Below are 23,494 nucleotides of genomic sequence, written 5' to 3' on the forward strand. Positions count from 1 at the left end.
TGACTTGGTTAAATGAGATTCTAGTCTTGTATTTGCTTTCTCTTTTTCTCTTTTTTTCTCACTGCAGCAACAATTAAATGAATGTGCTACAAAGAAAATCTGCATAGAGAACAAAACATAGCTTAGAGATACACAGACAGATTAGAGTGTGTACCAATTCACTATTGGTATAATGCTAATAAAAAAGCCACATACTGCATTAGGAACCAGCTTCTGCTATGTTGAGTAAACAAAATATTTTTAGACGTAAGAGATAAGAGCAGTGAAGAATACAGATATGTGGTATGCAAATGTAACCGAATATTCTGCACAAAATGCATTCTCTGCTTAACCCTGTTGTTTTTGTTTGTACAAGGAAGCCGTAATTGGTTCAGTCTTTGGAGTCATGTATTTCAACACATGTTTTTGGAGCAGAAGCTTAAATTAGACATGATTATTAAAGAAAATGTGTGGCCTTTTTTTTTAACAACTCTGCTTGGAAAAGAGTGTGACCAACTGGGTACCACCTTTTGCAAAGCTGGAAAGAATAATTGTACCCAGTCCTTTCTCTGCCCAGGAGTATTCCCTCTTTTTGCAAGGAGTGCAGCACCTTGTCATTCAAATGCCCACGTCTGGAGTGAGGAAGATTATCCCTGTGGCAAATCCAAGCTTTAACTGTGCTTTCTCTGAGAAAAGCTGTGTCCACACACGACACCAACTCTCCTTGAGACTGAGTTTGCTGAGGAGGCTCTGGAATGTGCTTATGATTGCTTTAAGTATTGCTAAGTGCAAAGGTCCACACTGGTATGCCATCTTGTGCAGTGCTTTTTGAACCTGAGACTTGCAGAATGCAGCCTATTACCATGCAACAAAAGGGTTGAGGTGACCGGTGACCACCCGAATTTTTTGAGCTACCTTCTAGATTCTGTTATCTGCATCACAGTACAAAAGAGGCTCTGAAAGGAGATGCCAGTGGTGGTGTGCTCTTCTCTTTGCAGCCGTGTGACTCTCTGAACAACTGCATAGTTTGCTGGGAACCTCTTCCAGCTCCATCATTTTGGACAGAGTAGATGTTCCAAATAGATGTGAAAAAGCCTCCAATATATGGTACTGCACGGGTAGGCCTATCACCATAAACTGTGTGCAGTCTGATTTCTGCTCCTCCTGCTGCTTTCTGACAGTTAAAACATGTTTGAAAGTTACAGCGGATGGCAAGGATGGTTTTTTCTTTGATCATAAAGCAAGCCCCATTAAAACGATCATGTGCTGAACTCACTGTATGGGATACAAGATTTTTCTCAGGAGCATATTTTGAAAGAAAAATCTTTATGGGCAGTTTTTTCTGCTAAATGCCTGAATAGTCCAGTTACATGCTAATGATTTATCATTTGACCTAAGGAAGATCTAATTTGTTACAACATGGAACTGAAAGAGAGCAGAGCCAAAAGTATATAACTTGTATAGCACTTCTGCACAGTGTGGATTATTTTGAGAATATAATGAAAAGCTTTTTCATGGATGCCTAATGAAGGAATAAATAGATACCTGTTAAAGTGACATGTGCCTGTCTAATGAATGACACAGGCTATTAAGTGCCCATGATCTTTAGGAATGGAAAAATAAAATATGTATCAGTTAGAACTGAATGGAGTCTGTTGTTAGATAGGCTGAATTCAGGTCTGTTTTGCACCTTTTCTTTCTGTTTCGTTTTTAACTTCTACATATTCTCATACATACTTCTGCCCACATTAGTTCCTAACTTTAATTGTTGTACTTGGAGTCTTGATTAGCCAAGTTCTCCGCTAAAATATATTATCTGAAAAAACAGGTTCATTCTGTTTGCACAGTCTGATAGTGACAGGACAAGGGGAAACAGTTTTAAACTAAAAGAGGGGAGCCTTAGATTGGATACAGAAGCAAAGTGGTGAGGCACTGACACAGGTTGCCCAGAGAATCTATGGATGCCCCATCCCTAGAGGCATTCAAGGCCAGGTTGAATGGGGCCCTGAGCAGCCTGATCTAGTGCCTGATTTAGTGGCTGGCAACCTTGACCACAGCAGGGGCGTTGGAACTTGGTGATCTTTGAGGTTCTTTCCAACCTAATCCATTCTCTGATTCTTTGTGCATGAGGTGTGGCACACTGCAGCAACTGAAGGTATGAAAAGCATGGTATCACAGGCAACATTGCTCTGCCTGTCATACTCATCCCAGGAGAGGGGACAGACCCCAGGCTGCTCTTAGCAGTGGACTGGAAGTCAGCAATCTGGGCTCATGTCTCCAGTCTACAGCAGCTGGCCCTGACCTTGTGCACAGCTTTCCTATGGTCTGACTAGTAATGCTTTGTAGGCGTGGTTGAAAAGGTAGATGCAGGACACTTCAGGTGCACCTTAACCAGGGTTGGGTAGATGAGACGTTTTTTCTGGAAGTTACTTTCTGTGAAATTTCCATATCCTGTTGGAAAGGACAAGAAAGCTTTCTGGACTGTTTTATTCCTTCTCAGACTGCAAGCGAAGACCACATCATTTGGTTGATTTCATCAAGCCAAGCTGTGGAATAGCCTTCAGGAGTGCAGTGTGTTACCACAGAGTCTAGCTGCCTCTCAGCTTCATGATGAGGGAGGCAGTGCATTACACTGTATTTCTAATTATGTCTTCTGCACCCTCCATTAGAAGGTACGGTGTAATTAAGATTAGATGTCTTATGTTATCCCCTGATAATGGAATCATTCAGTCTTGCTCTGAAGGTATAAGAGTAAAACCAGAACACTTCAGTGAAGTCAGCATGTCCCTTTTCCCTCTTTCTCAGCAACATTTAACATATGCAACCTTTCTCCCTCTGTATTTTAATTGATAGCCAAACGCTTGGCAATGTACCAAGAACCTGATTCTGAGGAAGAGGAAGCAGCCCCAAAAGGAGGAACTTTATCCCAGCGTGACAGTATCTGCAGCCATCAGAGCATCAAAGTAATTCACAGAAGCCAAAGCACCAAAACCCACCGCCGCACGGGAAGCAGAGCTGAAGCAAAAAGAGCAAGCATACTGTCAAAGCATACTGCGTTCAGTAGTCCAATGGTAAGTCATGAGAATTAAGTATGCGCTGTCCTGTATCTTTTAGAAGAGTGATATCCTGAAAAGGAAGAGAGAAAGAAATCTGTACTACGTTGCATACCACTGAGATTTCATCTTGGCATTTTTTCTTCTGCACGTGTTTTTTGGAAAACGAAAAAAACTTTACATTTTAAAATGTCGGTGAATGTATGCCCTTACAACTTTGCTTAGACTAATTTATTTTATTATATTGTTGGAAGTTTCATGTGAGCTAACAGGTATTAAAAGAGCAGAGAAACCAAGTCTTGTCTGTGTAGGGATTTTGTGTTGTACTATTGACATAAGTGCGCCCTCAAATCAAACTACAAATACAAGCAAAGAAAGAAGCTGCTTGCACTGGTGGAACTTACTGATTTCAGACAAGAAGTTTTTTCAGTACAATTTGAAACTGCACTTTTTACACACGCAGTTCAGTGATTGCTCAGATTCATCAGCTGCTGAGCATCAGCAGATAAAATAAAATTCTACTGAAGAAAGAACCTGAGTTCAGTTTATCTTTAAATCTTTTGTATCTTAGCATCCTGGTATCTTAAGGTATACCAGAGTTTGCTCTGACAGGAAATAGATTAAGCACATCAGTTGAAAGTGCTGATGAAAAAAAGTTGAGAGTGCTCTGCTTTAGCATAAAAGGCAAGTCAATTACTCTCAGATGTGTGGATAGTTGTTCTCTAACAAACCACCCAAAATGTTCTCACTAGACTGGAGAGTGGGAGGAATATTAGTATGTAACTTCCCCTGTCCACTACTACCAAAGTAGATGAACATTGACAGTATAACAGTAGTGAAGAAGCTGACAGCACAATTGCTCACATTTCCATTTCTATAAGTAGCCTCACTGTTAAGAGTATGTTATCTAGGATGCACGAGTTACAGTCCTGTCCACCTCCACCCTGTGGTATGAGGCCACCATGAAACTCTTGGTACTGACACTGCTTTGGACGCTTTGATTACTTGATGCTACTTCGGAAATTTGCAGAGTCACTGATATTGGTTGCTGCTTTTTATTTTCAGGAGAAGGACATCACACCAGATCCTAGCTTGTTAGAAAAGGTGAATGAATGTGCAAAGCATCTGGAGATCATGAGGAGCCACGAACAGCCATTATCCCATCTGAGTCCAGAACTATGTGACATTTTTGACTTCTTCATTGCTTTGACTATCTGTAATACTGTTGTGGTTACTGCACCAAATCAGCCCCGACAGAAGGTAGGTTAAAGGAAGAGCAAAATAGAGCTTAAGAATTGATAGTAATTTATCTCATAAGTTGGAGAACTGAAAATTGCCTGTACTAGTGAGAAACGACTGGAAACTAGATGTGAGACAACTCTTAGAACTGCATTGTCAGTGAATGGATTCAGTCAAGTATTAGTTAAATGGAGCATACCATTTACCTTCAGGGCAATGCATGCTTTTGTTTGCAATTTCAAGATACTTCTGAAAATTTCCTTAATTGATAAATGTATGTATATGTACATACATAAGTATGTAAGTAAGTAGGTATGTAAATATGCAAGTCTCTGTGGAAACTAATTTGTAATATGCAAGACTTACCAAAAAAGAATATAAGCTGTGTGTATATTTTGTAAACATGGATTAAATTAAGAATAGGGTCACATGTTTTTTAAAAAGTTTAAAAAGAGAATATACTTGAGAAACATTGTATAAATCTTTCACATTGTGTAAAAGATGCGTCAAGCTCATTGTGAAAAATAATGATTATTACTGCTTAAATCGAGCTATACTAGATGAATGAGAACTTCAACAATACAATCCCAAGATGATCTATAAGACAAAACCATAGTGGAACATAGTACTAAAGCTAGCCTACAGCTTGAATTTCCATTCTGGAGAAAATTCTGAGATTTGTTTCTTTTCCAAATAGGAATAAAAAGTGACCTAGTCTGCAAAATCGCATTTTAAATAAACTGAGATAAATGATAGAACTGAAGCAAACTGAATCCAAAAGAGAAGACAGTGGAAGCTATTTATATCAACATGTTGCTATTGAAGGCATCACTGACATTGGCATATTCTCCTAAAACTTTTCTGGTATCACACTTCTCAGTACAAAACTGTTGCATTAACGTGTTTTTTACTACCTTTACTGAATATGCACAAAGAATGCCACTGTTTCCTACTGACAGTAGCCTTTCAGAATGTACTATGGTGGTGGTCCAGCATCAATAGTCTATCCATTAGGCGTATCTGAAAAGGTGAAAGAAGTAAAAGTATTTTAAATACAAGCATACATACTTTCATGCAGAGACACGATTTTGAAGTTCTAGGTCTTGTTGGGTTTTTTTGCTGCTAAGTCCATTTACTTTCCCTTCTCAAATTGTAAATGCCATTACTTTTTGCTCGCAAAGAAATTCTCTTCTTAAGTTGGAGCTACTTAGGCTGAACATCTAGATTCAGTGTCTAAATTCTTACACAGCTTTTCTTCAGGTTTTGTTTTGTTCATTGTCTTGTTTCTTTCTTCTCAAGGTCAGAGATCGATTTGAACTAAAATCTCCAGTAAAAACCATAGAAGACTTCATCCGAAGACTCACTCCAAGTCGCTTGACCTCTGGATCTAACAGCAGTAGTTCATCCAGCCTAGCTACAAACAAATCAGTGCATAGATTTGGTTTAAGTATCCTTTCATCGACGTCTACTGAGAGCACTTTATTAAAACTGGAAGAGAAGCTGGCATACTCTGCGCAGATGAATAACAATGGCTACAGCTCCCAGCAAGGCAGGATGGCTGTAGGGAGCGGGCCTGAGGAAGGAGAGCTCCGTTACGAAGCAGAGAGTCCAGACGAAGCTGCTCTCGTCTATGCAGCAAGGGCATATAACTGTTCTCTGGTTGGAAGGCTGTCTGACCAGGTATCAGTGGAGCTACCTCACCTGGGAACATTAAACTTTGAAGTATTACATACATTGGGCTTTGATTCCATCAGGAAGAGGATGTCAGTAGTGGTCAGACATCCTCTCACGGATGAAATAAATGTTTACACTAAAGGAGCAGATTCAGTTATTATGGATCTCCTTCTACCTTGTTCTTCAGGTACACCTCTTAGTTACCTTTGTAAGAGAAGGGGTGTGGGGAGGTGGTTCTGCTTAATTGCTGAAAGATCATGTCTCGCTGCCTTTCCTAGCAAGCAGACCTGCCTGCTTTTGTTGTGAGTACATGAAATGGTAGAAAGGTAGCCATCTCTCTAATTTTGTAGTACTTCCTTGTTATAGCAAATTTTCTGTAACTAATGACTGGTTCTTTACCTTACAAGAATTAGTTGTATCAGTTTCTGTACAGGGACTTCTACTAGCAAACTTTATTTTGAAGGCATTTCCTGAAACTCTGCCAAACCAATTTACATTTCTTGAGAACGTGCCTGGCGGTGCATGACTATTTCAGTATTTTATATGAAACCCAAGCAGTTCCTATGCCAGCTCCCTTACCTGTTTCACCTATGAATCTTTACCTCCTTCTGTAGTAATATGTTTGTATAAATCAGCACATTTATGTTGCGTTTGACTATGATGCTAAATGGCACTGTGAGTCGGTCAGCCATTGGAACATAAAGGTAGTGGCAAAATAAGGAAAGAATCTGTTCAGATGAGATATCTTCAGATAGTGATAGGGAATAGCTGTGACCATGGACTGCTTCCCTAGAGTGTACAGCACCCAGGTATCTCATGAATCGGGGAGAACTTTAATTGCTGCTAATCGTAATGAGTTGGATTCAAGAAGAACCCTGTAATCTTTCAGAACTTAGTGTAAACATGGGAGCGTCAGTTTGCATGAGTCAGTTTGAATCTAATTTACTGTATGTTCAACACTGAATTTAATGAAGTGTTTAAGGGTTACTCCAGTATGAATGGACAGAACCCAAAAGTCCTGGAGGTGCTTCCTGTGTGTCACTAGTGCATTGACTGTGTGGTTACTCTGACATTAGCTGGAGTACACAATTGTGAAAGGCTTATACTGTGCAATTTTAGTTTAATGAAATACAGAAAAATGTTGGCGTGAGTTTTAAGTTCATACTGACATAAATCAAAGCAGAGCCAAAAAATTAAGAGCGACTTGTCCTCAACTAACAACAAAGTATTCATAAATAATTTTCCAGTAAAGATCTGATATCAAAGACAGTACTGAGAACATCTGTGGAAAATTGTTTCCCTCCAGAGTACAAGAGAATTTGGAGTACTCAGAATTACTAGTAACATACCTGGAAAATAATGTTTGGAAACAAGTTCTCAGAATGAGAACCGAGCCTCAAAAAGAAATGATTATCTTATGCCAAATCTCAAATATTTTGTCACCCCATGAAATAAAAATATTACAGACTGTGTTTGAAATGTCTGTATGCATTCGCAGTAGATACAATGGATGGAGGAATTTGAGGGCAAATTTCAGGTGGGTCTGGGACCTACTTGGGTAGATCCAGCAGGAGTAGCTAGAGACCAACCAACAGCAGTACTACAGAAGGTGCTGTGTCAGAGATGCAGGAGCAGAGTCCCTGAAGACAGTTGTTCCATAGCTGGGCAAATACAGAGATTGCTGCATCTTTACAGGCAAGTGAATTGATAGATGCTTTGAATTTGTGCAATTTTTAAAAACTTTTTTTTAGCCCCAAATGAACTGTGAGTTTTACTGTATTTTGCTTTTGCAAGCAGTGTAAAGTGCAGTCACTAGAACTTCATAAGCAGTTTCCTTTATTTTCTAGCCCTCTCATCTGCTGCTGGCTTCAGTAATTCTGTGAGTTTCAGCAGATCTGTCTGAAAAATGTTTGACATGTCTCTTGAACAGTTTCACTCATGGAATTGAATTCATGGTCCCTGTCTGTAGTTTCCTAACATCAGGGGACACGTTGTCATTTCCAGAGGGAGCTGCCTCCCTTTCATCTCACAGGGTGGTATTCCCCACGTAGAGGGATCCCCTGAGAATTTATATTGTGAAAATTATGTGTATATACATGAATCTGTCTGTGGTTTCATTCTGTTCTCCACTGATCATGGAATATGTGAGAGGAAATGCAAGTACTTGAAGAATTCAAGCGTTTATCACTTCAAGTAATAGACCAATCAATGAATCAGTGTGACAGCTCTTTTTTTTTTTTTTTTTTCTGTCTTAGTGCCTCAGGGATGGGTAAATTGTACACAAGTCGAGTGTATGTTTTGAGACTTTGTGATATTTGTGCTCTCAGACTGAAAAATCAAGGCAATGCTGTGTCCATAGTCTCCATGCAGGACTGGGTCCTATGAAACAGAAAGCTTCTGTTTGTCTATGAGGAAAAGCCTTTTAAAAATGCCACGAGGAAAAGCCCCAAATTAGATGCAAAAGTACTATGTTGTAGCTTCAGTTATATCTCAAAAAAAAAAAAAAAAAAAAAAAAACAGAAAACAGAAATCATCATGAGCTTCAAAACTTAAAAGTTTCTGAATTCTCTCTATTCCTCTGCCAGTATGTCTAGACTTTGAAAACTGATGTTTTCTGATAGCACCCAGATATTTTCAAAAGCCTTGAAATGATTCCCAAGGGTGAATTGTTTTTACTTTATCTCAGCAGTCACCATGTTCATAAATAAGAAAGTTACTTGTTTGAGTCAATAACTAACTCGCCCAGGAACTGTGGAAATCAGTCACTGAGAAAACAATGCCTGAGCTGGCTTTCTACAGCTGGTGATTATGGAAGGAAATGAAGCAAGCAAAATGCCACTAGCTCTCTATCATTCTTCTGTAGAAGACTTATTTTCTGGTTTTCTCTTCCATAGTGCACGTGGTCATGCTGCTAAGCATAGAAACCTCATCATCCCACCTAAAAAGAATTTCCACCACTGGATTTTGTCTGCGAGAGAGTCCTTCCCCTCCTTTAACTTTTGATCCCAAGGTGAATCTCCAGCTGAGACTGATAAGGCATATGGAGAGCCAGAGGGAGTTTTAGCTCTCATTGGTGTGCTGGCAGAGGAAGGAGATGCAGTTCTTCACGCTAGAAGTGAGAATTAGTTTGGAAACCAGTGTGCACATTTCCATTTGTAGAGAATTACTGTCTTCGTTCATTGAAGGTGGCACAAGTATTCGGCATTATGATCGCTGCATTAGTGCCTGTGATATTCAGACAGATATGGTTAATACCACTTAACCTTAAAGCGATAGAAATGTCATTTGCTGTTCAAGTTTGCACCGTTTGAAATCAGTGAGGGACTGAAATAGCCACTCTCATAAGCCGATAACACGTGGGATATGCAAGACATACATTTTTTCTCTGTAAAATAGTAACGCATCACTGTAATTTAGGCATGGTGTTTGCTTATTTTGTTCTTTTAAAGAAAAAAAAAAGCTGACTCGCTTATACAAGAAGCCTCCAAGGTGTGCTGCAATACTTCCGGCTTAAAAAAAACAATTCTGTGTTATACAGACAATTCACATATGCCAAAAAGGCTATTACACACAGATAGAAGAGAAGCTAAATAAAAACTCTTAGATCGCAGTTCAGTACGTGCATATTTCAGCTGTATGTTGCAGCTGAATCTGGTTGTGAACTGCTTAAATAGCTGCTGCAGGAACATGTGGTGTGTGTCAGAGCTACACAGCGTAAGGAGGACTTTCAGTTGCAAGTAGTATTCATAGAGGTGCTCTTCCACAGCAGTTTATCTGCATTGTCCCTCTGAGAAAATCTGTAGTGATAGCATAGGTAGTATCAGTAGATAGATGGACAGGCCTGCTAGCATATTCCCAACAGTATTTGCCACATGACTTTAGTTGGAGGTGAGGAGTGCGTGAAGTGCCACAGTCATTACAGAGTCCTTTAGGGAAATCTGGGTACGTGCACCCCCAACTTTACAGATGTAGAGAGGATGAGATAGTCCTTAAAGGTGAGAAAATTGCAGTGCAGAGTACAATGTGCAAAACCAGAATATTGGGATTCCAAGCACCCAACTCCATCCTTCCTGCAGGATCAGTACTTCCAAACATTTGTACCAAAGCCTCCAAATACCCAAGTAGACACTGCTGCTGTATAAATATGAAAGTGCTGAATGTGGCTATGTGTGTAGATAGACAGGTATGTGTGTACATAGTCACACAAAGCAAGATCAAATCGAGTATGAGTGCACTCTGGGAACATGTGCACTGAAAAGTATAAAGAATTGGATATTCCTGACATCTCATGTAGATACCTGCATTAACTGCTTTTAGTAATAGCATAAAAAAAGGGTTATATCGGGGAATAGGAAACTTGCCTCAGGGTACCAGTCATTCTCATCAGTGGTTTCATTATAAAACCTATACCAGTTTCCTTTAGTAATAACACTACTGTTTGTATTACTGAAAGTCACTACAACAGTATAGTGTACGTGAACCAGTTTTGATCCTAGCTGTTAAGAAAGATATATATCACATTTTTTTAACTTTTGAAGACCTCATCTCAGGTAGTGAAATGGAACAAAATGTGTTACTTTCATATTCGTTAATCTTTTTTAAATCTCAGTATTGAGTACATTGAGCCAAACCCAGCTAAAGAAAGAGAAGGAACAGAATCTCATCCCAATTCTGAGTTCTTACACATGACTTTAAGGCATGGATGTCTAACGTTTTGGCTTGCCTGGGCTACACTGAGTGAGCAGGAATTGTCTTGGCATGCATACACAAAGGTCGCTCCGAAAGTAATGCCTCCTATTTGTTTTCATGGAAACTACAGCTGACACAAAGAGCATAATAACACTATTTGATAGGACAAATTCTGATCTACACATCGCTATTTTTTACCACAGTACCCACCATTAGTTATACATTTTCACCAGCGATGAACAAGAGCATGCATGCTGCTCTCATAAAAATATGCAGCAGCGGAGGTGACCCCTTGTCACTGTCACCACTGCTGACTCACACCGCCACTGCCTCACTGTGCTCACACCCACTGTTTGGTCTCCATAAGCATTAAGTGTCAACGAATGTCCCTGGGTGCCATTCTTTCCACATGGAGGAATTCAGTGACACACCTTTGCTTCATCCATACTTCCACGTCAGATGCCATTGTGTCAGACCACTCGTTTGCTGCCATCTGTCACATGGCAACCAAATGTAATGGGATGTTGGCAGAAAGGTTTGACCTGTACTGCCATACCACCACCATCTGCTTCTGATGTCATGGGCCAACATAATACATGAGCCAATATAATAAAATAGGAGGCACTACTTCTGCAGCAGCCCTCACAAAATATACAAGATTGTTAATATATAAGTAACAAAACATTTTAATTTTTAATATTTTTCTTAAACAAAAAAAAAGGAACAGAGCCATAAGACTAGTTGGATATGTGACCTTGTTTCTGCGAAACTAACGCATCAGGCTGGTTGGTGGGAGTCGCTGCAGCTCATAGTGAGGTCTCAAGGTGTTTGTCAGAGATTTTTGATGAAATTTTACTTCTCCTGTACTTTGTCCTTGACAGTTGTTCACAAATGTGCGTACTGCCAAAAACACGATGACATGAATAAGGTGTGATTGTGAAGTGAAGGATATTTCTCTCTGATAAGAGAGGGATTATGAAAGTCTGGTAAAGAGACATGATTAGATTTATGAGTTGGATATCTGATTGCAACTCCATGCATTCCATTTGAAAATTTGCAGGTTGCATTCACATCAGCTGAAAATGGTGTCAAAAACATGAATTGGTGACTTTTTTTGCAATCTTGAAACCTATTCTCAAATTCCTGTATCAAAACAGAAAGCAAGGCTGCATCTTCTTTGCTGTTCAGAGCACTGTGTTTAGCCAGTGTATCAAAACGCACACAGTTATGTGCCGTCTCTTGAGCCAGCACTGCATCGCACTGCCCTCCCCGTGCCCTGCTTTCTGTCAGCACAGTGTTAATAGCACACTGACAGTTTGGTTGTTGCTGAGTAATGGCATGGGGCAGGGGGCGGCCGCATTGCCAGCTGTGCTGGGCCGCGGGTTGGACGTGCCTGGCTTAAGGGAAGAGTAAACTAAGTAGAAGTTGTGCATTCAAGGTAGAAGCTGGTTCTGAGGTCTGCGTAAGTGTAAATGTGTCCTGAGTGAATCAAAGTCACACTCAGAACTTCTTGCATTGACTGAGGCCACAAAGCAACAGTAGCGCCTTCATATACTCAGATATAAAAAACAGAGCACTGTTTCTTGTTGTCCTGAGATACTAACCCATGAGAAAAACTCAGTGCAGTTTTTCTGCACATGATGAGATGTACAGAAGCATTTGCCAGTAGACTATTTGAATCATACTTCCCTTTCTGGCATTGTTGTTTGTTGTTTAGATTATATGATTTCTCAAAGCCTACGGGCCAAAGAAATACTTGAGTGAAAAAAAGAAGGTCTGTCTAACATGCATTCAGGATAACTTTTGAAGAGAGAGGAAAGAAAAGATAGAACTATGAGATAGGGTGGTTTTTTTTTTTTCTAAATGTAATGTTTTACTTGAAAGTTTCCCAGGAGACATCAACAGCTCTTTAAAAGTGTCAGTTTTAAAGTGATGGTACATAAGTACTACAGACATATTTTTATTTTCTGAGGCCATTCAGCTGCTGTTATTTTTCAATCACTAATTTCTTTTTTATTGATATCTAGGTGACCCTCGGGGCAAACATCAAAAGAAAATCCAAACCAAAACCCAGAATTACCTTAATCTGTATGCTGTAGATGGGCTGCGGACGCTGTGTATTGCAAAACGAGTAAGTCAGTGCAAGCTTTTAATTTGCTTTTAAGAAGAGCCTTGACAAAGATAACTGAAGGCTTTCTTAATGTATTGCTCTTGATTTCTGTGGGTTTTTTTCGTTCTATTCCATAAAGTATGAATGTCTCTGCATTACTTTGTGCCCTCACATACTCTCTTGAACAGGTTCTGAGCAAAGAGGAGTATGCATGTTGGTTAAAAACTCATTTGGAAGCAGAATCTTCTATTGAGAATCGTGAAGAACTTCTGTTTCAGTCAGCACTGCAGATAGAGAAGAATTTGCATCTGCTAGGTAAGGAAATGAGAGCTGGGCATAAAATTAAAAAGTGCTGAAAATTCTGAAAGCTTGGCTGTGAAATCCATTCTTTTCTTTAAATACTTCCTGACAGGGCAGAAATTAGCTTCTTTTGGACTTTGTCATAACTGTCATGTGCAGCACCACAGAGGAATGGGATTATAATTAACATAACGGACATACCCTTTTTATCCTCGCTCCTGCAATCATTTTATCACTAGTGAAATGGCTGGAGTAAAACAAGGAATACGTTTGACACAAAATAATAAATGAGAACTACTGCTCTAAGTAGGAGAAGGACTTGGCCCAACCTGGCTGCAGAATTTCAGTAGCTTAGAGCCTCTTTACAATGTCAGGGAGTTCCACCATTCCTGGGGCACCAGAGATGCTCATAAAGCAGAGCTCATAAACTGCTTTTGTGAGAGGCATCAACTCATATACATCAGGTTCAACACTTAGGGCCTGTGGGCACTGTGGAAGGGGATTACAGTACTTCATAATGGTGTAGTTAAAACCAGTGTATGTAAAATATATTCCAAGGGCAAAGTCATGCTGTTTCTCTGCTCAGTTGAGCAGTGAGGTTCTAAAATACATATACATCCGCTATTACTCCAAGCATCTAATTTCTTTCTCTGGCAAGGGAACTGGGACAGCCATAGCACTGACGGAGGTAACAGCCTTCACTGTTTGCCAGCTTGCCTGTCTCTGGGAGATGAGATCCACCTCACCCAACTTCTATTGTGTTTACTGTAGATCTCTAAGGCTCCTTATATAACCAGTGGAGAGAGAAAAAAAACAGAAAGTGCAGTTCATTTGATCTGTTTTAGATACCTGCTTTAGGATTAGATGAATCATGCCTTCAAAGTGGCTGTTTTTCTCCTCTGACTTAAAGGGGAGCTTGAGGTGACTGGTTCTGACCACATTAATGCTCTGAAAAAAAAAATTGAAATAGCATTGTGCAATAAACAAGAGAGTTCTTAGGTTCTGGGAATAAAGAAGTGTATCTGGAAAAGGAATGTATTTTCCTTTGTGCACTATTTGAATTATAAAAGCTTTTATAATTCAAAAGCTTTCATGACATTGCACTTCACTTACATAACTAGTGCTCAGGCTTCAGGTGGGCTTCTGTGGCCAAAGTGCTTTTCTTCAAACAATCATAGCGGTAATAAAGAGATGGCAGAAGTTTGCTTTGCTTTTCCTGTTGTTCCAGGTAATTTGTGTATTTGTTATCTTCAGGTTGTCTGATTGTCAGGTCTTATGTGTCCTCACATCAAAGCCCCTCTAAAATTCAGTGGTGGCACTGAGCTTGGTCCTGAGCTGCTTTTGCTACAGTCTGAAAATCTTGACTCCTACTGATATATGAAAGCATAGGAAAAATACTGAGTTTATTATAAACAAGCAGGAAGATTCACTGAAAGTATGAAAAAGTCATGTTTTACTTCTACATTATGGATTACAGATTTTTGATTTATTCTCTGCTAAATCTCATTGGGCAAGCAGTGTCTTTCTACAACAGCAAAGAGCAGTGTCAAGGCAGGAAGTAGTTTTTGTCTAAAGCCTAATGTGCGGTTACCAAGCTGCAGTTCTGCTGCCATTCCCCTCTGAAAGGGAGAAATCTATAATGACCAATCCTCTTTTTGTTGAGGAAAGGCAGTCAAGTTCCTTTAGAACTAAATCAATAATATCTTATCTAGCAACATTCGGAAGAAATGGTGAAGATACAGATTAGAGAAACAATAAGCAAAGGTACATCAGCTTTGTGAACCACTGAGAGTGGCATCAGGTTGCTTTTGAAGTTTGGAGATCTGGATTTGTTGTTGACTGTTGATGAAAATGTTTACCTCAGCTGCTTTCTACTCCTCTCTCTCGACATCTCCAAAAAGCTGCCTGTAAATTGCACACATCGTTAGTTTCATTTAGCTGTTTCCCAGTGAAAGTGACTGTTGTTTTTTTGGAAAAATCCAAGCTTACGATTTGAGGTGAACCCTAAGTGTGTACTGAATGTGGAATAATATACTTTTTCTGTGTGTTTAGGTGCAACTGGTATTGAAGACCGTTTACAGGATGGTGTTCCAGAAACCATTGCAAGCTTGCGCAAAGCTGGGTTGCAGATTTGGGTTCTTACTGGAGACAAGCAAGAAACCGCTGTTAATATTGCATATGCCTGCAAGCTACTAGATCATGATGAGGAAATCATCACTTTGAATGCTGAATCACCAGTAAGCAGATCCAATACTATACTGCAGTCTACTTGTGAAGTAGCTTTACTTTGTTTCCAACTTGCACAATTAAAAGTTTGATGGCTTTTTTTTTTCCTTTCCCTCTTTTTTTTCTTTTCCTGCTTCAACCGTAATTTTCAGGTAGGACAAATCTTTGAATACTTTTCAGTGAATTATATTTCTAAGTTGTAATGTCATGTCTCGTAAACTTACTGAAGACATTTAACTGTGTGTGTTGGGGTCCACCAACATGCCATAACAACATAAATGCCTGCCTTTGGTATGCTTTCTGAAATCATCCCTCGTTTTGCATATTGGCACTAAAGGAACCTGTTACTGAATGATTGCTTGGGAAGAAAAGAAATGAATTGAAAATGTGTGCTTTACACTGAAATGTAGTATCTAGATAACTCATTCATGTTTTCTCAGATAGCTTTTTCTCTAGTAATAGAAGCAATACTTAAATTTCGGTGCTAGCACTCAAAAGCCAGAAAACCTCATCTGCAGTAATGACTTGCTTCCTAACAGACCTTTTCTAATTGTTCTGAATTACTGATCTTTCCTGTGCTCAACTTGTCGCAAGCAGACAGTCACAAAGAGTTTACTGATATGGTTTAACATGCAAGGAACCAGACCGATAGTGCTGTAGTCCTTTAATGGGGTGATAAAATTGGACTTCAGATCAGCAGAGGAGAGGTAGGTCAGCAGTATCCAGCTCCAATTCCTTTTGAAAAGGAAGAAAAGATAACAGCATTTTCCCTTCTTGAGTGTATCACCTGAACTGGTAAATTGACTTTCCATGGTCTTTCGGTTTTTGTCATACTTCACTGTACAACCAGTAGCATTTCATTTTAAAAGTTCATATATTCTCAATAACGTCTTGTAGTTGAGTATGCCTGGGACAGAGAATATGGCTTAAATAACCTTTAATTGGCCTTTAATAATGCATAACTACTTGATAAGTGTTGTAGGCGTATACATGGTGCTCATCACCATGCTTAACTTGGTACTGATACTGATTATTATATCATTCTCCAACACTGTTATTCTGAGAAGGAGCCAAAAGAAATTAGTTTAGCATACAATACTGCATGTTAAAGAGGAATTAGGTTTTAAGTCTTTCATGTCTTCATTGTCATGTCTTCCACAAAAAAATGTGTTTAGAGCTAATAGAGAATATTAGAAATTAAAACTTTTATGGGACAGGAAATATAACACATTCCCCATATTCCTTTTACCTAAATGTACAGGAAACACAAAATTTTGAATGCGTGTTCTTTTCTCTCAAACATATTTATTTTGAATTTTTTTTCAGGAGACATGTGCTGTCTTGCTGGAGCAGTGTCTGCAATGCGTAGAGTCTAAATTTTCAAACACGATAGATGAAGCTACTGGAAACTTGACTGTTGGGTTCACCCCTCTCTATCCACCCTCTTCCCCTGCGCTGTCCAGCTTGGGCCTAGTGATTGATGGAAGGACTCTTGCTTATGCCCTGGAACCTACATTAGAAGATAAATTTCTTGCACTAGCCAAGCGGTGCCGTTCAGTTCTGTGTTGTCGCTCTACTCCACTCCAAAAGAGCATGGTAGTGAAACTAGTCAGAGACAAACTCAAAGCAATGACCTTGGCAATAGGTAAATATCTCACTTTAGCTTGCTTTGATGTTTACTGAGAATCTTGGGTTTTTGACTTGCATTGGGATCCTTCCAGCTGCCATACAACTCACATACCTTCTAGTTGTGTCTGAAAATGTTTCAAATAACTTTAGCACATTAATTCAAAACTATAGAACTCTTAGAATAGTATTTAGGATTTCATCCTACAGAAGTTAGGTACTGGTGATAATACAGTATGCTTTGAGGTTTTGGCACGTCCAAACTCTGCTGTGAAAAATTGAATTAGCCGATACTGTGCAGAACAGCATTTTGCAATCAGTGTATTATGCAGAACAAAAGTGTGCTCATTGTTGTTTCACTCAACCGTGATTAAGCTCAAGGGTCTGCATTTTTCATCACAAGTAAGCAGTACAGCATAGGACATGAATTGGCCATCTGAATAGAGAATGAATTTATGACTGGCATCATGCCAGCTGTTACAGTGCTTCACAACTAGTTGTTCATTTGGCAAAGGGCAGATTTTTTCAGGCATCCTGGTTTCAGTCTGGCAGCATCTTTCATGTTTCCATGACTTTTATATAAGAAAAATCATCCAGCTTTTCTTTCCCTATCTTGAGTTTAGGCTCATGTTGCACTAGAAGATATGATTGTAACATATATTGTCACAAAACACCTTATCTTTCATCCATCTATCTTGGTTAATCATAACATAAACACGTGGGTTGGACCTACCTGTCAGAAATTCTAAGTACATAATAACTGCCAGACACCTTTGACGTCCACAGCATCAAATGTGTGCTCATTTTAAGAATCCCCATGCCCACTGCATTACAATTATCACAAATATTCCTTTCTCATGCTTATTTTATGTCATCGGCTGACTGACCGTGGGCATCGTCATTTTCATATGTTGTCAAAAATATCTAACTGGTTAACTTGAATTATACAGAAAGATTAAAAACAAAAAAAAATGAGCAGCTTGTGTTTTCATTTCTTCTGAGCAGCATGAACCTGTGTGTTGAATTCAAGCTCTTGCTCTGGTTTAAAAGAGTGGTTGTCCCATCTTCCCTTTTAACCAGCATGAGCTAAGTTGAGTTTGTTTTGAACAAAGACATCAGTTTTGTCACCTTGTGATGTGATGATTAGAAACAGAGCAAGAGGTGGTGACTCTGTAACCCCTGCAGATAAATCTGCCTGCAGCAGTATGTTAGTAATGTCAAACTAGTCCACCCAAGACAAGAATTCTTCCACTTTTTAATTTTATGATGTTTTTTGTTAGATAGGCATCTTCACTGCACATTTCATTCTTAATCATACCTGCAGACAGACAGTTTATAAGGTAGCAAGAGCATTAAGAAGCTCATTCTTGGAGTGTTTTCATATTTGTACAGTTCAGGCCTGATATTTTAGGTTTTACTGAAAAGAGAGGTGTTTTTACTTTTAGTTGTCATGATTAAAAAAAGGCTACAAAGATTGGAACATCTCAGCAGCTTTACCAAGCTTTGAACCTTAGGTTCCAAAGCTGGCTTCTTTTTTTTTACCCCACATCTTCCTTCCCATACTCAGCCAACATGTAGTATTAACTAGTTTTCATTTTCTGTGCTGTTTCCTGGTCTACTCGTGACAAACAAAGCTCTATCTTGTCATCTTTAGGTGATGGGGCTAACGATGTCAGTATGATCCAAGTCGCAGATGTTGGCGTGGGGATCTCTGGTCAAGAAGGCATGCAGGTAATGTTGCTCGTTCACTGAAAAACACATGCAAAGAGTGAAATAGGCACTTCCCATATGCTAGCTTGACGAAGCTGCCATTAGATAGCCAGCACAAATAAACGAGAAGCTACAAGTTGTGCTGAGTGCCAGTTGTGCTTCATAGTGATGCTTTCAGCTTGAGTTTGAGCTTGTGTTTGTTCTTAGATCTGTGCTGAGCTCACATGTTAACTTCTCAGAAAATTCAACCTATCAGATCCCTCTAAGCAATATGTTTTAAGAAATCATTTAATAAATACTGGTTTCAAGGAGGAAATAAAGCTCAACAATGTATTAGGTAGACATGAAATAAGGGTCACCTTATTCTGACTTTAGTCTCTCTTGCACTGTTTGGTTATACTCCTCCTGGAGTGGAATAGCCCATCCAGCTGAAGCAGTTTGTTTGCACAGTGTAGTGGTATCTCTTGGCCTTTTACTTAGCCTTATTCAGACAGCAGAACAGTGAAGAAAGAGAAAATTGCAGCCCTTTGCAGAATCACTGCTTCCTACAGCGCCAAGTGTTTTTTTTCCCCATTTCCTGCCGCAGGGAACGGCACAGTAAAGGGACTTGCTCTGCAATCTTTTGGATATGAGCAGCCTGTTATTACTGCATTTGCTACTGTGTAAGAGGCACTTCTCTCGTCCCCAAAAGACAGGAAGTTTATTTACCTACTGTATTATCTGTTGCCTCTGTCTCCTAATGTTAATGTAGCTCACTTACTATGCCAGTACCAGAAATTGCAATAAAGCACACAGAATGAGGAAGATACTTCATTTCCACAACCTGAGAGCTCTTCAGGCAGGATAGGAGTTGTTTTCATCCTGAGGACCTGAGCAGATAAGCATACTCCTTAACTTAGTTACCAGCAGGTGGTTCTTTGCCCCACAGTGGGGTAAAGGAGTGGTGATAGTTTTTTATTCCAGGGAATTTCCTGAGTACTATAGTTTAACTGGGTTAAAAACACAAACTTAAGAAATAAAAATCTAACTGAGCTCTGAACTTAGGTGGCAAATTTGTGAGTTTTCTGGCATAAAAATCTCTAGAAGCTAGGACAGTAGTCTAGAAAAAAGTCAGATGTTTCTCCTAGTCATACACTTTTCCAAAGGCATTGTCTCTTGGCCATTGTTGAAGGCTGAATACTAGGGAATATGAGGGGCTTCAGCCTGACCCAGTAGAGTTCTTGTATTTTTTCTCCTTATTTTAATCCTCCATGAAATTCAAAGTCATCACTAGTGCAAGTGGGTGTCCATCAATGCTACTCAAAGAGAAACACCTCAGGCTTCAAATTTCTTAAAAATGCTTCTCCAGAGTTGGTAGCAGCTGTAATTTAGACCAGAAGAAGCTACCGCAAAAATATTCTGATATGGCAGATGGCATTTCAGCCATAGGCCCTCTGAATCTGACTGTGGTGGATGGGGATGGCAGGAGAAAAGGCAGTCTTGAATTAAGCTAATACCAAGTATGTTCACTGCTACATAACAAAGCCTCGAGAGCTTTGCATGGCTTTTGCAGCGTCACTTGGCAGGCAGTCCAAGGAACTCAAAGGAGAATGTGGAGTCTCCTCCAAGCCTACCAGTTCAAAAAGGGTCTGCCCAGGCTCCTTGAGTCCTCTCAGCACTTATCAACTAATCAGCTATTAGAATCTATGTATTCATTCAGATCAATTTTTTTTCCTAATGCAGACATTTGTAGCATTCATTTTTAACTCCTCTTGCCATTATGCTACTTTCAGCTGAGCACTGATAATAAGAAGTCCTCAAATGCCCCTGTTTTGGGTTTTTGGTTTGTTTTTTTTTTTGTGGTGTATTTAAATAAGTCTGAAAGTTATTTGCTCATTAACCCATTAAACTGTCTATGTTTTTCTAAATGAAAGTTCAGTAGAGTGGAAAATATTAGTAGATCCTTTACTTTGCTCCAAGGTCCCAAGAACCATGCAGACTTTTTTACTATAAACAGCTGTCAGAAGCTTACACATGCAGATACTCAAAAGGCTCTGAGGATTTGGATGTCTAAAACAGCAATACATTCTGACTTATTTTCTTTCCACATTCTGTGGAAGTGTGTGGAGCATGAATCATTTTTTCCTTTGAAAAAGCTGGAAGGAAAAATTAAAAAGCAAAAATCAAGACTATATTTTGAGGTGAAATAAACATGCAGATGCAATTGGATAACACTGTCTTTCCATGTTCCTCATTCTAATCAAAATGGAATTTAAAAAAAATAAAACCCTGATATTTCTCACAATGTGTTGTGAAGTAATGTCCTAGAAACGTAGCTGCAAAGAAGTTAACCATTTTGCTTGAACATTGGGACAGGCTGAGATTGGGCAGAGGACAAGGACACAGCTCTGTTTTCAAATCGTGAACAGATACATATCTGCAAGACAGATCAGACTGATGTGTGCAGTGAAGTTGTGACAACCGTATCTCAATACCCGAGACGTCCCAGGACGGATCGGTCAACATTTAAAAAATGTCCCAGTGCTTATATAAATCTATTGCTTAAATTACACTGCATTGCATACTGTTCTAGAGTTCATTCGAATAGCTTCTAAAAGCACACTTATTTGGGAAAACTGATTCCCCTTGATGATTTACCAAGAAAAGGAAGAGGGAAGAATTAAAAGGAAAGAAGTCTCATTCAAAAACATGGCTGAAATACCCTAGAGAGTATGAGGAAAACTTGGTTCTCTGGAGATTTTCATCTTTCCTCATGCTTTTGCTGAGCTGTGAAAAGATAGCTGACATCTAAATGTAAACAAATGAAATGTAAGGTAGTATTACATGAAACCTTAATGTTATCATCGGATATGGAAGATCATGAAACGTCTGTGATAACCATCACTTACAGGACAGTGTCATCTAGATATACAGTGCCTTGAATTTTAGTCATCCAGAAGTAGAGAGAAAGTGCATCTACTTGACTCATGTTCAATTTGATTTGGCAGTCTGTACGACCCCAGGGGAGTCCCATCTAACATGATTATTCATAGAGAGTTTTAGCACACAATTTAAAAAATCCTTCAAAATACAGATGTCTCAGGACTGTTGAGTAAACTTTATAAGACAGGATTGCAAATGTTCTTTGAAACCAGTGTTTTTATTGTTTTATCTTTTAAAGTACAGTAATTGTGATGCAAGCTCTTAATTGTGCTTTTCTGTTTCATTCTCTGGCAGTTCGTTTTGCCCTGTAAGTAACCCTATGGTTTTACAGAAAAAGACATTACAGCCACTGAGATGTTCACACATGTATTACCCCAAGCCCTCAGGCTCATGCAACTACTTGCCAGCCATTCTCCCGCCTCTTACTTTCCTGCTGCTTGTCACAACCTGGAGTGTAGACCATCATCTCCTCTGGGCAAGGACCAGGTCTCCTGGCATATTCTGCAAAGCCACCAGGTTTTCTTATGTGAATTCCAAGGCTGCATTTCCTGTGCACTATAATGAGTTTGACTCCTCATCACCACAAATTCCAGTGACTTTATAAGTTGAGAATATGACTAGATTCACCGTTGCGGTTGAAAGTGACACCTTACAATAATAGTTTCAACTTTTTTCTCATTAAAGGCGGTGATGGCAAGTGACTTTGCAATCCCAAGGTTCCGGCATTTGGAGAAGCTCTTGCTTGTTCATGGTCACTGGTGTTATTCCCGACTTGCCAACATGGTGCTGTATTTCTTCTACAAAAATGCAGTAAGTGTTTAACTTGGCAGCTTTGTGGCAACATATGTTTCCAGGGTTTATTCTGTGCTAAGTGAGCATTAGGTCAGCCTTCAAACAGCTTATAAATAAGCTGCAAAGAAACTTGCAGAGTTGAAAGACAGCTGGCTGCCATTTGCAAAAATACGGGGCTCACTCCATAACAGCTACAGTGTGCTGCTGAATGTGCAAATTAGGTAACAGAAATAACAAGCACTGCTTAAGAAAAGTTTCATTTATAGAGCAGTTTCACAGAATTTAGCTGGCTAGACACGGGAGTCTTTAATGCCAAGGTCATCCAGCACTGGTCCAAAGTAGCAGTTGGGCGTGTTTTCTCTTCCTGACTCCATCTTGTAATTGCTTATGAATCATTGTACAATTTCCCTAGTGACTCGAGATAATTCGAGACCTCTGTGTGTCTCACATGCCAAGATCTGGAAGATTTTTCACTGATCTATCTTATTCCCAGCTAACTGAAAGAATTCATTAGAAAGGAAGCACACCGTGGTGAAGAACAGACTGAGGGTCTGCGTTTCCTCTCTGGTGTATGAAGCAGGAGTTAGTCCAGTCCTGGGCAGTGAGCCATAGCAGCTCGACTCCTTGGCTCTAACAAAGTCCCTTTGCATTGGTCTCAGAGTACAAAGGTGATTGATTGAAAACTGCCTAGCGAGACAAGCAAGAATTCCATCAGCTGTGTGGGAGTGGCTGGCTGGCACATAGATCTCCTCACTTTCAACACCTACAAATCACCCTGGGAGCCAGGGATATGAAGAAGTGGGAAAAAGAAGAGAGCCAGAGCTCTCAGACCTCTCCTTACTCCAGAGGATAATGTGTGAACCGTGAGTGGGAGAATGGATTTCATCCTCAGTATCCAAGTGCTACTAAGAAAAAATGTAGCTCTCCGTTTCGTAAAAGTTGCTTTCCAAATTCCACCCAGACTCAATTTTCCAATCAGTGGTAAGTTTTTATGTAAATTCCTCTTGGTCTGGCTAATCCCTGTCTGATCTCAACCTGAAGATAGTTATCTTCTCAGGAAAAGACCATTATGTGCTCAATATTTTAAATACCCTTGGAATATATAGGAGAACTAAAGCATTAATAAAACAGCCTTGTGTTAACATAAGCATGATAAAATGCTGTCAGTGGTCTG

The 23,494-nt window shown here is 39.5% G+C and overlaps 1 protein-coding gene across 2 annotated transcripts in view; it reads left to right on the forward strand.

Annotated features, from left to right (window-relative positions):
- Positions 1–23,494, forward strand: part of ATP10A (ATPase phospholipid transporting 10A (putative)) — a 111,496-nt gene that overhangs the window by 79,583 nt on the left and 8,419 nt on the right. The window contains exons 8-17 of one of the 2 annotated variants that reach the window (XR_002443322.1): positions 2,833–3,050; positions 4,098–4,292; positions 5,571–6,132; positions 12,662–12,765; positions 12,933–13,059; positions 15,097–15,281; positions 16,597–16,915; positions 18,551–18,627; positions 22,213–22,338; positions 22,814–23,301. Coding sequence is in view for 1 of the 2 variants with exons in the window: in XM_021412342.1 (XP_021268017.1) it covers positions 2,833–3,050; positions 4,098–4,292; positions 5,571–6,132; positions 12,662–12,765; positions 12,933–13,059; positions 15,097–15,281; positions 16,597–16,915; positions 18,551–18,627; positions 22,213–22,338 (1,913 nt within the window). In the remaining variant the exon portion in view is untranslated. The remainder of the gene's footprint in view (positions 1–2,832; positions 3,051–4,097; positions 4,293–5,570; positions 6,133–12,661; positions 12,766–12,932; positions 13,060–15,096; positions 15,282–16,596; positions 16,916–18,550; positions 18,628–22,212; positions 22,339–22,813; positions 23,302–23,494) is intronic. The other variant, XM_021412342.1, reaches the window with a different exon arrangement.

The sequence above is a fragment of the Numida meleagris genome, chromosome 1 (genome assembly GCF_002078875.1).
Source record: "Numida meleagris isolate 19003 breed g44 Domestic line chromosome 1, NumMel1.0, whole genome shotgun sequence".
Classification (NCBI taxonomy): domain Eukaryota; kingdom Metazoa; phylum Chordata; class Aves; order Galliformes; family Numididae; genus Numida; species Numida meleagris.